Source organism: Chrysochloris asiatica, unplaced genomic scaffold (assembly GCF_000296735.1).
Source record: "Chrysochloris asiatica unplaced genomic scaffold, ChrAsi1.0 scaffold00224, whole genome shotgun sequence".
NCBI lineage: Eukaryota > Metazoa > Chordata > Mammalia > Afrosoricida > Chrysochloridae > Chrysochloris > Chrysochloris asiatica.
The window spans coordinates 1345431-1361872 of record NW_006408742.1 but is presented as its reverse complement, the minus strand read 5'-3'; the positions used below and the strand labels follow the sequence as shown (position 1 = coordinate 1361872).

The 16442-nt window shown below is 37.1% G+C and overlaps 1 protein-coding gene across 1 annotated transcript in view; it reads right to left on the bottom strand.

Moving 5' to 3' along the window:
• ATP13A3 (ATPase type 13A3) overlaps positions 1-16442 on the bottom strand; it is an 80726-nt gene that overhangs the window by 61860 nt on the left and 2424 nt on the right. Inside the window, exons 2-9 of the mRNA XM_006873130.1 lie at positions 15711-15884; positions 12381-12563; positions 12073-12143; positions 10345-10425; positions 8837-8906; positions 4455-4589; positions 3514-3586; positions 586-717 (exon numbers count right to left, since the gene is read on the bottom strand). Of these exons, the coding sequence (XP_006873192.1) occupies positions 586-717; positions 3514-3586; positions 4455-4589; positions 8837-8906; positions 10345-10425; positions 12073-12143; positions 12381-12563; positions 15711-15884 (919 nt within the window). The remainder of the gene's footprint in view (positions 1-585; positions 718-3513; positions 3587-4454; positions 4590-8836; positions 8907-10344; positions 10426-12072; positions 12144-12380; positions 12564-15710; positions 15885-16442) is intronic.

Below are 16442 nucleotides of genomic sequence, written 5' to 3'. Positions count from 1 at the left end.
AAAAAAAATCCATTACCTGATCTATTATCCCTAGGAACTGATTTAGAAAGTACTCTACAAAAGAAAGCAGACAAGAGATTTGAAAAAAGTTACCCTAATCCTCACTATACACACACACATACACTCAAATAAGGAAGAGGAGAGTAGCAAAAGAGAGCAAAGCAATAGTAAGTGAGGCTCTCAAAATAGAAGAAACAGCCTAATTCTTTTTCAAATGTAAATGCAATTCTCAGTAGCATTCAGTTCTTGCTTCCAAGGTGTCAATTGCATAAAACTGTGTAAGGTGTGCATATGCACATGTTTTGAGATAAGACTAACAATTTAAAAATATACAGTATAGAAATCACTTTTTGCTAGATAATAAAAATAAAAATACTAATATAATAAAGAGGATATCAATTTCTAGCTCCAGATTCTCAATTTCCAGAGAGAAACCATTTAAAAGATAACTTCTACCCCAAAATAAAAAAAGATACTCTTTATTCCCAGTTTTTACACATCAAAAATAATTTTAAGCAATAATAACTTAATCCTATTATCACTATAAATAATTTGTGTGATACTTTGTCATTTAGTTTAGCGTACCTGTTAACATGCTTTCATTTACAATGCAAGTACCATTAATGAGTACTGCATCACAAGGCATGACTGTCCCATTTAATGGAATCACCATGACATCTCCTGGCACAAGCTCTGTAGAGAAGATCTCTTCTATTTCTGAATTCAAAGAAAAAGGAAAAAAATATAAGAAAAGAAAATTCTGTAACTTGGAATAAAAAAGCAAAAGAGCTAACTAAAGGACACTTGATCTCAACAATGACATAATAAAATGGGTTATAAACATAAATACTCCATAAATGAAGCATTTCCACAAATGATATTATTACTCCTTAGGAAGAAAAGACATGCTTGCCCAAGTATATCAGCTAGTTTCGAAATGGGAGTACTGAGGTTTTAGCTTATCCTAAAATAAGATGAAATCTGAACAGACATCTTAGAGCAGGAGCTATAGTTAAAGTTTAACTCCCTCCCTAGCTTTATTCCATAATTAATCACTCCCATTCAATTTCCAAAGCAGACTTGTGGCTTGAGCAGGGAATCTGTTCTGGGGAACAAAGGTGAAATTAGCAAACAGGAATGGTTGAAAGAGACACTAAGTTTGAAACTCAGCTACAAACAATACAATAATGTCTGACTACGATTCCCATGATCCTGATTTTTTCTCTCCCTTTAAAAAAACGCCTAAGAGACTTACCAGTAGGGAAGACAAACCTGGGAGATTCCCACCACCCATCCTCATGGACATCGACACTCAATAAACACTTTGCTCTTGCCTCTGAGCCCTGCACTGGCTTTAATAGTGGCGGGTGGCAGAAATCCCTATGCCATTACAAACTGTCTCCTAATAGGACTTCAAACGAGCACAGGTGATGCCAAATTTTCCCTGTCTAAACAGCTGGTGTTACTCTTATGGTTTACAGTACAATTTTAGCTATTAGTCATCTTAGCATCTGTCCATTCTATCTGACTCTGTCTCTCACTCTCTTGTACTTTTTCTTTCATCCCTTTAATGACGTTTGAAAACAGAGATGTGTAAGAAAAGCAAACTTTTCTAAAAAAGGAAGAATTTACTAAGCCATGAGAAAACAACTTTTTAAAAATTTAAATTCTAAAGGTATTTATTATATGGTGGTGGTGGTTGTGGGTCATTGTGCTAGTTCTGACTCCTAGTGATCCTATATAGGGTCTCCAAGCCTATAAATCTTTACGGAAGCAGAAAGTCATATCTTTCTCTTGCAGACTATCTGGTGAATTCAAACTGCTGACCTTGTGGTTATCAGCCCAACACATAACCCGCTACTCTACCAGAGCACCTTATTTATTACATAGTAGGCGTAATAATAGAGTCCTGGTGTGGCGCTGTGGGTTAATGCTCTGGACTGCTAAGTCGGTTTGAAGCACAAGGTTGGCAATTCAAGCACACCAGCCATTCCTCAGAAACTATACAGGGTTACTATGAGTCAGAACTGACTTAATGGCACCTAACAATAAGAGATAATAATAATTTATTCAATCCCTTATTTAAAATCTTGACTCTTTTTAAGTCTGTTGTCTTTAGTTGTGCCAGGAAACAAAACGTAAGTGCTATGTTAGCATATACAAAGGAGATACGGAAGATATATGGTGAATGGTGTCTGTCCTGTTGTTAAGTGTTGGTGTTCGAACACCCCGGTATCTTCAGCAGCAGCAGAGGGGAAAAGAAAAGGAGTGTTAATAAGCTCCATCTCTAACACTAGGTGCAGGAAAGCAGCTTCTTACCGCTAGCGTGAAACTGAAAAGGAAGCAACACACTAGGACTATTTGGATTTATACTTGAATGTATTCTAATAAGCCAAAGGAATGGAGATGTATTTGGTATTCTGATAAACACAACTTTATACATTCTAATAAATCAGATTGGCTACTGCCTCCAAAGCCCATGAGGCTTGTGATGCCTTTTGTTATCTCTCTTTTTCCACTTTAATCTCACCACAAAAATGAACAACTCCTCTCCATAATACCCACCTTGATCCAGGTCATGCCCAAAGCTCACTAAACCACTTTAAACATGGCAGGCCGAATGAATGGCAAATACACTATCATTCCCCTGTTTAAAATTCTTCAATGGCTTTCTGCCATCTTTTGAACTGAGTCCACATTCCTAATGCGTTAGAAGACCTGCTATCATAGTAGCTGTATCTGCCAACAATTAATCTCACTTAATTATCCCAATTAAGAGACTGCACTCTGATCTAGGCTTTGGACATGTACAGAACTCATCCCTGTCTTACCTTGTCTTACCTGGCTAAGTCAAACAGTCATTACATATACTTTTTCAAGAAGCCCTATCCTTGATACCTATAGTACATGGGCTCTCCCTGCCATATCAGTTCTCTTACCTCTCCCTATCAGAGAATTTGCCACACTTGTGGCACTGTATGATAAGTACTGAACTGCTAACTGCAAAATCAGTGGTTCGAGTCTTAGAAACCCTATTCAGGGTCACTATGAGTAGGAACAGGCTTGACAGCATAACAACATTGCTACTGTATATTTATCACCTGTCTTCCAATGAGTCTGAAGCTCAAATAAGGCAGGGCTATGGCTATCTTGGTAGCCACTAACTACATACCCAGGGCCTACCATAGGACCTATCATACTGTAGAAAAAGAAAAATGCAATTATTACATAAATAAATGAATCTGGTACAAACTCAGAGATTAATACAAATCCAAGTACAAATTTCTACTTCTTTAAACAAACAAAAGTGACTAGTTTATGTCATGGAATTAAACAAAACTGCACACAGAAATTATTGAAATAGCAAATATTCTCTTACATATAGTATTCTACTGTTTAAAAATCCTATTAAAACTCTAATCATATCTGTATAATACACTGAGTATACTTCCCACGTTAGTACTAGATCCCTTTTTTTGGTTTATTCTTCCGACAGTCACCTGAAGCACTTACCTTCATTGACTCTGCAAACTGAAACTCTCACAGTACTGTGAGCTGCCACCATATCATGCAACATAATATATTGCTGAAAGAGGAAAAATAAAAACTAGCTAAGAAAAATCTACACTTAGCAAAGACGAGGCAAGATATTTTTCAAAAGCAGAGGTGCTATAAAATAAGGCTAATACAATAAATATATGTTGTTATTAAGTGCCACTGAGTCAGTTCCAACTGATAACCCTGTGCAAGAGTCCCGAGGTACAGCTGGTGGATTTGAACTGCCAACCTTGTGGTTCACAGTCCAATGCTCATCCTACAGTGCCACACCAGGAGTCCAAATATATATTGCTCTCCCTTTATAAAATACCAAAATTTCAACAAAGTTCAAGATGAGAGAAGCACTCCTGACAACAGCAGAACCAGCTCACCAGTATTCTAAATGGAGACCAACAACCAGAGATGCCAATGGCTACTCAAGCACCCAAGTAGTGGTCTGATTCTAAAATGCACTTTCTATCCTCTAAGCCCCCCCAAAAAGCAAAAAATAAATAAATGACCCCAAAACAGGGATTGGGGGCACATGGAGTGCTATGTTAGCGTAGTATATTTTGTTCACGTAACAAAAATAGTAATAGCTGACATTTATTGCATGCTTGCTCCGCTGTTGTGTGCCCTCAAGTAGTTTCCAACTCACAGTGACCCTGAGTTTTTAAGACTGTTAATCTTTATGGGTATAGAAAGTCTCATCTTTCTCCCATGGAGCAACTAGTGGATTTAAACTGGTGACCTTGTGGGTACGAGCCCAACGCATAAGCCATTATGCTATCAGGATTCCTTATTGCGTATTAGGTTTTAACTTTGTACCACATATAAATTACAGACCTTACATGTATTACAAAATGCAAATACTATTTTAATCACAATTGCAAAACCCATTAATAAATTAGACTTACCTTTCTGATGGAATATAGTGAGCTCACAATTGATACTATAGACATAATCACAATAGCTAGAGCATAGTAATAGTATTCATCGGTGCACCATAGAATAACACTGCACAGCTGGAAAACGTAAAATGGGTTGAGAACCTAAAAAACAAGATTTTAAGCAAAAATGAAAGAGACATTTATAGCCATGTAGATGCTCCAATCTTTTCATTTAAGAAGAGATGAAAAAAATAGTTACAGAATAAGTTCTACAATACCTGGGGTAACTTGCACTATCCAAAAGTGTAGGGAAGTGTGTTAGCATAGTACTTGTTAACCATTTCACTACCAGAATCTGGCTAAACAAATAGGATTTAACTTAAATCATTTGTACTAACTCAAATGTAGATTCAGCTAGAAACACCTATATCATATGAATTTAGCTCTTCTGCAGTCTGCTCTGGGCTACTAAAAAATACAAAGCTTCTAATCAAATGTAACAAATGTTTATTTAACATGTTTTCTTGTAAATTAAAGGTCCACTGGACTCCAATGGGAATACGTGAGATAATGTGTTATATATATTGTTTTGCCTTCTCTAAGGAAAAAATTAAAAATTAAGCCCTAAATAAATATATACAGGAAAATCCTGGCAATGGACATAGTTTTGTGGCATTTTACCAATTTCATTGATAATCCCAATGTTTTACAATTAATCAGAAAGAAGTGATTCTAATTTTACATAAAGGAGCAATAAACAGAAATGTTGAGACCAAAGTTAGTTCCTGATGAGACACAACATTATACCACACTATATTATGTTCTTACACAGTACTACAAGGGCAATTTCAGGAACTATCTACTATTTCTACAAGTATTACCCCAACACAACTAACTCTTGATCTTTAGCAAAAAAAAAAAAAAACCAGCAAGAAGATTGGTAAGTCAAATTTTGCAAGGTAAAGCCACTTAGTTCCTTCCTGTGGGCACCCAATTTTTATGCATATCTTTTCTGTGTCAGTTATAATTGGATGAATTTTCCTCCCAGACTAAAAAGTATAAGCATCTTCTAATGGACGGAATTATGTTCCCCCAAAATATCTGTTATAAATCCTAACCTCATGTCTGTGGATATAATCCATTTGTGAATAGACAGTTTATAATGTTAATGAGGCAAGATTACTGTACAGTATACCGTGCATCAATCTCTTCCTGACAGAAAAGAGATTAAACAAGCCAGCAGAGTGAGATAGGGTAAGAGAGATGCCAAAACACATTGAGTTTTCCAAGGAACCAGGAGGGAGAAGCTAAAGAAGCAAGGACCTTCCTCCAGAGCCAACAGAGAAAGCCTTCCTCTTGAGCTGGTGCTCTAAATTCAGACTGCTAGCCTCCTAAACAGTAAAAAAAATTAACTTATGCTTGTTTAAGCCATCCACTTATAGTAATTGTTATAGCAACACTAGATAACTAAGACAGAATTTGGTACTGGGAGAACAGGGCGCCACTCTAAACCACGCCTGTCAAGCTGCCTTCAACACATAGTAATCCTACAGGGCAGATCAGAACTTCTCCATAGGGTTTCTGAGGCTGTAACACTTTACAGACACAGACTGCCTCATCTTGCTCTCTCTCTTCTCATGGAGTAACTAGTGGATTTGAACTGCCAACCTTTTAGTTAGCAGCCCAATACTTAACCCAATGTGTCACCAGGACTCCCTCCTGTTTTCACAGATACCTAAAATGTGAAAGTGATTTTGGAAATGGGTAATGAGTAGAGGTTGGAAGAGTAAAAGTCTAGACTGCCTTGAAGAGACTGTTGGTAGAATTATGGACATCAAAGGCCACTCAGATGACGGCTCATAAGAAAGTATAAAGGGCAATAGAGAAAATGTAGTGTCTCAGAGAATACATATGGTGCCAGCAACAGAACGCTGCTAGAAATATGGATATGAAATGTGCTTCTAGTCAAACTTTAAAAGAAAATGAGATTTCAACTATGGAAGAAAGACGATGCTTTTCATGCAGTGGTAAAGAACTTGTCTTAATTACGTTAAAATGTTTAGTGGAAGATAGAATTAGTAACTGATGAACTTACATACGAGGCTGACGAGATTTCTAAGCAAGATGTTAATGGGGCCACATGGTTTCTCCTTGCCACTTACAGGAAAATATGAGGAAAGAGATTTAAAAATAAACTGTGCAAAATGAAAATAAAACTTACAGATTTGGAAAATTATGTTGTACAAACTAAGGGACATGTGCCCTATAATTTTTACCAAAGACACAGCTATAAAATCTTACGTTAATGAGATAAAGCTTATTTAACCAACTACCACAGTAGAAAGCCCATAAGCTTAAGATTTCTGGGCACAGAGAAAAGATGAATGGAAATTGTCTGCCTCTTGGAATTTTCAGGCAGCAAACAGGTCAAAGGAGTTACATTGGTTGTCTACCAAAAAAAGAAAAATACATTTCTGGAGTAGCTCAGGGACTGGTGAAACCATTGGAAGGCACCCCAGACACAGGGCCTTCTCAGCGTTTAAGGGTGGAGCCAGTCTCCTGTATCTCAAAAGATGTTTCAAAAATCTGAATCTTCACCAACTCAGTTCCAGAACATGGAGTTGTTCCAGAAGCAGGGGGTAGGGCAATGCCCAAAACCGAGACAGTGGGGCTGCCATGCTCAAGTAGCAGAATATGACATGCTGGGACCCTGGAGCAGGATTGTCAGACAGATGGACTTGGAGAATGAGGATAACCAAAGTCAAGGGAGCAGAGTTATCATCTTACTGGGCCTGGAAGGTGGAGTTGAAGCTGAGGGGCCTCTACCTGGAATCCAGAGATCATGGCTAATAATCGGAAGCTGAAGCGCAGGCAGGGTCATTTCTGAGATGGTCTCAGAGAACCAAGAAATATTTTCAAGTCTGGAAAGCTAATGTAAACTGTTTTCCTGGACTTGCTTGGTGCCTACTATACCTGCTGCCCCTCCAATTTCTGCCATTTGTGATGAAATGCCTACCAATGTGCCTGTTCTACCAGTATACTCTGGAAATAGTTTGTAGTCTAGATTTCACAGGGTCACAGATGAAAAGGGAATTTGTCTCAGGATGAAATACACTTAAAGTCTCACCCATATTTGATTTAGATGCTTAAGTAGTTAAGATTTTGGACTTAAGAACTGATTTTCAGACTTTGGGATGCTGTGATGGGGTGAATGCATTTTAATATAGCAAGAACATGACAAAGGGTAAAATGTCATGGACTGCATTGTTGTTGCTGCTAAGTGTCACTGAGTGAATTCTGACTCACAAGCGACACTGCATATAAGGTTTCTGAAGAGCAGCTGGCAACCTTGAACCACCAACCTTGAGGTTCAAACCAACCCTGTAGCCCAGTGCATTAACCCGCGGACTGAATTATGTCCCCCCCAAAAGGAGGGGAGCAGCTGATTTTTCAGTCCAGGAGTAGAGGACCCTGGGATCATCAAGGGAGAAGAGCAGAGTGCGGGATCCTATCCTTCTAGAGAAGCAGTGACACCAGAGATTGAGGCAGAGATGATGACATGGAAAGATGGAGTGGCTGGGGACTCTAGACCCAGAGAGGGAGAGGGGCTGTGTGCTGATGACCGAGGGGCAGGCCTGCAGGGTATATACCCTTTGGTTGGTTGATGATGCATGGAGGGGACTATAATCATGGCAATGAAACGATATACAATAGGATGAATGTAAAGCTAATGTTCTCCCATGTAAACTATCACATAATTCAAAATAAAAACTTTTTTTAAAAACAAAAAAAGGGCACTTAACAACAACAATAACAACAACAAAGAGTTGGTTCCTCAAAGTCAATTGTTGTGCCGTTACTTTCGATTAAAATGTTTTGTTACAATGCTTAATCTTTAATAGTGTACCATGAAATACCATGTGAGGAATAAAAATGCTTAGTTGTTAAAATAGGGAGCTAGAGATAAAAGCCTACACAGCTCTGCAAGAAGGAAAGTCGGAGTCCTGTTGTGGCACTGTGGGTTAATGCGCGGGACTGCAAGGTCAGTTTGAACCACAAGGCTGGCGTGGCGGTTCAAGCTCACCAGTCACTCCTTGGAAACCCTATATGGGGTCACTATGAGTTGGAACTGACTCAACGGCATTTAACAATAAATGAGGAAGCTTCAAAAAGTTTGTGAAAAAAATTCCATTATCTTTTCATTCCATTTTCCACAAACTTTTAGAAGACTTCATATATAACAAAAACACAAAAATAATGCAAAACAAGTTAATTCACATCAGGAATTCCTTCTCTACCAGTTACCATAATCAGGAAACAGAAAACTGAAGGTTATCTTCTCATTGCTGGCTCTTTTCCAATCAACAGATTCAGTGATCAAGAAAACTGAGTTAATACACTAGTCTTACCTCCTTAATTAGAAGCTTAAAAACAGAAGGCACTTTCACAGTAATTTCATTTACTCCATAAAGCAATTTTCTATAAGAAAGTATAACAACAGTATTACAGCATGTTATATATTAACAGTATATTCTAGGAAAGCCATTGTAGTAGATAAAGCTCAAACCACAAGCTGCTTTTAGATCTGAAATTTAAACATTCACGTTTCTAAATACTTATCTTCTGCAATTCAAACTCTCTTCCTTCAGCATTCAAATTAACAGATGTCATCAATACTGGAGCATGGGACTGTACTGTTACGTTATTTAATTTTGATTCATACCTTTTTGTGTGAGTATTACAACTCCATAATACCCCTGTGAACCAAAATTTCTCCATACTGGAACACAGGAGTTCTCAACAATTTTGAATTGAAATCAATTTTTGCATGAAGCTAAATAAATCTGAGGAGTTCTGTACAATGTTTCTACTAACAATACTGTACTGATTATCTCAAAACATTGTATATTTTTTAGAAGAAAAAAAATGCTTATGTTGCTTAAATCCCTCCATAATCTTTAACTCCTGTGTTACAGTACTTTCTGACAGAGTAGGAGTCCTGATAAAACCTGTAAGATCAGCACTGGGCTGCTAACTGCAAAGGCAGCAGTTCAAACCCATCAGCTGCTCCTCAGAAACTCTATACAGGATTGCTTTCAGTGGGAACAGACTCTATGACACTTAACACCACCACCGCCAATATGATACAGTAGTTCTTGCCTTGTATGAACTGTAAGCCTGAATGAAAGGACCTCTGGTGTGGTGTTGGCGGTTAATGCGGTAAACTGCAACGTCGGTGTGGGCTGTTAAGGCCAGCAGTTCTAACTCACCAGCTGCTCCCTGGAAACCCTGTACAGGGTCACTATGATTCTGATCCCGACTCGATGGCACTTAGCAAAAACAACTCTTTGAAAACATGCTACAGAAGCACAAGAAAATTTCTGATTTAATTTGAAAATGTCAGTTATCTTTAAAGTGTTTAACATACTGGTATATTTTTATGCTTTAGCAAAGATTAACAGTATAAAAAGGCTAAGTTTCCCAAAGTACTAGTTTTCATCATAGTAAAATTCAGTTCATGCCTACAATTCCCGTATTTGAGAAAAATTTTTCAAAACTTTGCTATGTTATTTTATGTACCATCAAGAAAAATACACATGTCAATTGAAGAATGACACTCCATCAACTGTGTGACCCACACATTCCAATTTCACAAATGTTAAAAGTGGGAAAGTGTATGCCTTGGAATTAATAAAACATAGTATATTCCCAGGGTATCAACCTCAAAATATGAGCTCTCACATTTTTATAATTCTTAAACTGAAAAGCAGTCTTCCCCAAGTAATACACCAACAAGTTCTCAACTAGAAATACCGAAATATCCATTAATATGTGGAACTACATGGTAAAGGGCTACAGATATGACTCTATTAAGGAATTTTGATAACAGATCTAACTTTAGTTGCATAAAAATTACCTGTAGGCATGCATCCCCTTTGTCAGTCCTGCACTATGCTTTTCATAAATTGACGTACAAGAAACACCTTCATCCAGTCCCCTAAATAAATCCAAAGTTTTTACTTTAAACAAAGTTTAAAATATCCAAATTTCTTAATGCCTCACTTTTTCTATAGGCCTGATTTTTAAAGGGTGATTTCTTACAAATAGATAGCCTAAACAAAATCTTGGAAATGAGAAATTTTTAATTTAAGATCCAATTCCTAAAATAAACAATAATGAAAGATTTAACTCTCAAACATGGCAACTTCTAAGTTATCTAGTACATCTATCCCATGATGAGGTAGCTCTACACACTCAAGTTTATATTATTATCTTCTGAAGGTTTTGACAAAGCTGTAAGAACTAACAATCAAATGAATATAATTAAAAGTAAAGTACAACTAACTTGTTTTCACTTCATATAGTTTCCCTTTTTTACTTTTATAAGTTTCAAACTAAGAAATCCTTTTCATTACTTTTTTCTTTCATTTCCACAAAACATCAATGCAAATCTGTCCCTGATCTAACACAAAGATCATATAGCTAAGTCAGAAGTACCAATTTTAAGAGTCACAAGCAATGTATAAAATCTAGCAATTCTAACTAGAAATTCATTAATTACTACAAGCTTTTCCCAAAACTATCTCATATTTAATTTAACTGAGATCCTAGTCAAAGAGCACTTTGTACCATCATTTAAGTCCAGTCCTATTTCATTCTGAGGAAAGCTAAGCTTCATAAGTAAATTAGATACTTTTATTAATCCAGGTAACTAAAATTTTACAAAATTCTACTGCTAGCAAAGGCCACTCAGTAACTATGTTTGACTTATTTTTCCCACTGAGGTTGGTGACTTCACCAGAAGGTATCACAAACCAATTTCAAGTCAATTTTTATTATTTAAAGCAAAATAGTAGCTCCCCGGCAGTTTTCTTAAAAGTCAGGAATTCCTTGAACAGGAATGATTTTCAGAACTTGGCATGTGGAGATTCCCAGACCCATTCCAGAATATTTTCTTTAGTGTGTCTGAGAAGAATCCAGCCATGAATAGTTTAAATGTTCATAGGTGATTTTGTTTGTACTGCTTATGTTAAGAATGCCTCTGTCACTTCAAAGCCAATGTTCTTAATGATTTTAATCACTTTAAAAACAGCAATACACTAAATACTAATTAATTTAGTATATGTATAACTTAAACTCTCCACCACAAATTAATGAAGAAATTACTTCAATTTGTTTTACCCAAAAACCTGATGTATTTGAGAAGGTTCCATCTTTATTCACACAGCAAAGTTAAGTTTCTATTTGTTTATTACTTCATCCTTCAACTACAAATGGAGGAACTGCCAACAAATTTGGAGGCAATATTCAAATACACTGAGTTTTTTCAAACACAGGTGATAAGGTGTAATCAAAACTCATTCTAAGGTGAAATCTCAAACAGAAAAGAACTCAAAATTCAGAATAAAGCAACGTGGGGATCATGCTGCTTTTAACTTTTATGTAAATATTTGCCAAAATACAAGTTTCAGCTGGGATTTATTTTTTAAATGGTTAATGAATCTTCAGGGAGTTGCTAATCAATAACTAAATAAAGCCTATGTAGTAAAGACCTCTACAATTTTATATAATACTAAAGTGAACTCTTATATTTTAAACATTTAAGAAATTAATTATATAATCCAAACAGAAGAAAAACACTTACTTTAAGAAATCAAAATTATGAAGGGTATCATTCCAGAAATACTTTACACTATGATGGCTGAAGTAACGAATCTGTAGAGCATAAATGAATGTTACCTCAAAATGTATATCATCACTTGTTAAAAGTTACATTTACAAATACAAACATATCATTAACTAATTATAATTATAATTACATGTCTTTTATCTAGTAAAGTCTAAAGTGTAGTACTATATATGGTATACCTCAAAGAATAGCACCTATAAACACAAAATTATGGGATATGCATTCTAGTTTTTATAGAAACATTGATACGAAGAACACAATACCTGTTGTGATTGAGTCTGTGAATATTTGCTCATCTCATGCCGGTTCTCTTCGGTTGGAGTTTCAATTAAATGAACAGCATGACCATTTGAAACTTTATTAGCTAGAGATTTTGGACTTGAAAATGGATGGGTTTCCAGAGAAAGCAAGCGAATTTTTGCACAAAACCACATTCTGAATTCATCCTTAGAAAAAAAAAGGGAGAATGATAAAGAGTTCATTGTGTCTATTACACAATTTCATATTTTATATATATACTTTTTTTTGCATTTATCTTTCTTTTTTTCTTTAAGTTTTTATTACTGCTTGAGTGAAAGCTTACAGGGCAGATCATCAGTTTTACATTCAACAAATCATACAATTTATTTCATCAGAATGGTTACATTCCCCTCAATGTACCATCAGTTAACAGTAGTTCTCTCTATTCCCTTTAGCTCTTTTAAAAGAAAAACAAAAAACACTCAGGCATATATAATAATTTACACCACCAAAGGGCACCTTCTACAAGTCTGTCTCATGACCACCATCTCTTAGTGCCTCTCTTTCCATGAATCTAGAGTCCTCAGGTGCTCCCCCTCTCAATGTCCCCATCTCTGCCTCCATTTCTGGTATGGCTGCTTCTCTGGATAAGGTCCCACGTTCCGCTTGTACTCTTCTTCCTTGATGGTCCTAGGATCCTTTGTTTCTGGACTGTAAGATTAACTGCTCACCCATTTTTGTTACAAAACTTCTACCTTTACAATTAAGACAGTCGCAATAAGTCATGATAACAATTACTCACTACTGAATCTAAGAATCTTATCCCCATCTCTTTTAACCAGACCCATCTAGACAAGATAACAACTATTCAGTGGGGACTCTTTCTTTCCATCATTTTTTCGAATGACTTCCAGTTGATGCTGCCATGTACGTCAATCTCTGGTTGTTGTCTGTTCTTGTTGGTTCTCTGTCCACAGAACTCGCTTTAGGATGTTTTTCATCACAGGGTTGGCTTTGGCAAAATCCCTTAGCTCCTGTTTATCCTGGAATGTTTTGATTACAACATATTTGATTGACAGCTTTGCTGGTAGAGGATTCTTGGTTGGCAGTATTTTTCTTTCAGGGATTTATATATGTCTCCCCATTGCCTTCTTGCCTGCATGGTTTCTGTTCAGAAATCCGAGCCTAGTCTGATTTGCTTGCCTTTCTATGTTACACTTCTCTTTTCCCTAGCTGACTTCAGGATTTTGTCCTTATCTTTGAGTTTGGAGAGCTTGATTATTATATGTCTTTTAGGGTTTATCCTTCCTGGGATTCGTTGAGCTTCCTGGATGCCTATCTCTTCACTTTTCAGGATGTTAGGGAAATTTTCTTCCAGAAGTTCTTCAACTATCTCCTCTGTGAACTTCTGTGATTCTTCCTGTTCTGGAATGCCAATAATTCTTATGTTATTCCTCTTCATGTTTTACAACATGAATCTTAGGCCTTCTTCAGGTTTTTTTTTATCCTTTTTTCCTCTTTGCTCTTCTATCTTAGTGGTATTGAGAAATTTATCTTCAAGCTCACTAGTTCTAGCAACCATCTTTTCAATTCTACTCCTTTGCCCTTTCAGTGAATTGTACATTTCTGATATTCTATTATTAATCGTTTGGACCCTTTCTGTAGGTTCAGAATTGTTTCCAATGCTATATCTATTTTATTTGATTGTTCCTGTAGCACTTTCCTGACTTCTTCTTTATTTTTCTCAACTCCATTGTAAAGTGTCTTGATACATTTTATCATTTTTCTGAATCCCTTCTTAGGCATTTCCAAAGCCTGCCCATCTTCCAGTATGGAGTATAGGTCTACCTCCAGCTCATTTGCCTCAGTCACTTTATCTTGTTTCTGGACATGTGCTGATGATATGGTCATCTGTTTCTGTTTTTTGGGCATGTTCAGGAGTTATCTGTGGCCTTAATACTTACATGTATTTTGGCATTTTTATGTTTTCTGATTGTCTCTAGGTAGCTGTAATTAGAAGGGCTTCCCTTTTCACTCTTCTTCCTGAGAAATTTCAAGATGCCACTGTTGGTTGTTATGACATAACTCAGGATTTAATTTTTGGCCTGTTTCCTTTTTAGTCTGCCTGTACTGCTCCACAACCCCCTGTTCAGGCCTTTTTCCTAGAGATAAACAGTTCAGGGTTGGCTGTGGACGTTTTGCGCTGCCGTTTGGTTTTAAGTGGACGCTGTCCCTTTAAATTTTGAGGCGATCTGTGTGCATGCATAATAGAACCCTCCTGGGGTGGGAGTGGGGTTTCTGTTAACTCAGACACCCCCTATAGTCACCAGAATGGAGGTATGCAGACAGTGGGAGGTCAATAAACAGATACAAAGAAGAGTGTCCACACTTTTTTCTCTGCAGTTCTGTCAGGCGTCCGTGGCAGCTCTGATCCTTCCCCTGTTCGGTCTCACCCAAAATGGCTGCTCAGGGAGTAGTTGAGCGCCTTGGTTTTGAAAGCACCCGATTTCTTGCTTCTGCTACAAATTCCACAAATTCCACTGGCTGTAAGTGCCTTCCAATTTTCCAAATATTCCTTTAGAAGTGGTTCAGAGTTCTGGGACCATCCCCTGAGCCTGCTTGGTCCAGTATTCTGTGTTGTTCTGACAGATCTCCTCACTGCACTCCCACCTGATCCGCCATCTTGTTTGTTCTCCCAATTTCCTATATTTTTGCTTAATTCTTTGCACAATACTATTTGCTCCTATCTATTTTGGAAAATATCACTTCCTACTAAGTAGAGAATCACTTCATGAAGATGTATAAATTCAAGCAAGACAAGCTCTCTACTGCCACCACTGACATACTTCATTGATACACACATCAACATTCTATGAAAGATCATGAGTAATCCCTTAATTTACATTCTAGTTACTGAAACTAGGTATTGAAACCTCCTACAGTGTGCTTTAATTAGGATTAAAAAACAAAAATAATTGGGATGTAGCATGACACAGTAGAAAGGCCTAGTAAATGAAAAAACTGGGATATAGTACTAACTGTCCAGTGACCCTCACAGACAAACATCTAATTTCTTAGGGTTTCAAAAGCTATAAAAGGAAGGAGGGGATCTGGTCATCATCAGCTCTACTCACACTCACTTTAAACACTCAAAATTCATTGAGGTAAAGTATCAAAATGATAAAGAACTCAGACACAGAGTAGATATACAGATGTTTTAGAAATGTTACAATTAGAAGTCATCGTTACATCCTTAGACCCTCATTATATTTTATATGTATTTGTTTCCTTCATAGGTTACTTTGAACATAGCATCTTCAAATAATCTGCTAAAAGTAAATGTGTAGACTTACAGTAGTCCTCAGCAACACCACTTCACAGTCTTTAATTGCAGCTCGAATACAAGTTGCTTTCACCCGCCACTCAGGCATCCAATAGAGAAGGAGGAGAAGAAAGCCACCAGTGCAAACCACTCCTAGTGAGACGAAGGCAAGCTTCCAGCGACTCACGTTATAGCCATAAACTTCCTGGATGGATACAGATAGTGATCACATGATTAGATAGAACAGGTCAAAAAGATTCACTGCTTTTCAGACAAGTATTACTTAATAAATATGGCCTCTTTTTGTCTTGTCCTATAAACTGCAAATATTTTCTCAGTCCATAATTTATCTTTAAACTTTGCTTCTGGTAAAAGTAAATGTCAGTAAGACCATAGGTGGAACCCTGAACCCCATCCAGAATCTTCTGAGTTTGGAAATTCCACTTGAAAGGACAAGCAGATCAGCCTGGAGCAGCTAGAAGAACAGAAGATACTTGTTGAAAGAATGACTGACAGGAAAAATAAAAACCAATAATGGCAGTCCAACTGACTACTACAAGAACAAGCAAGTTGCTCGCCCAGGAGACATCAAGGCAAGTGACCTGGTCCCCTCAGGGCAAATCCCTTTCCAAGACTAAGACTCAATGGGAATATACAAGCAGACATGTACTCAGACATAAGGGGAAGTGCGGGACAAACAGCAATGAAGCTGTGAGCTAAGTCTGACCACGTTCAATAGACTCCTGTGAACCCGGCTGGAGAC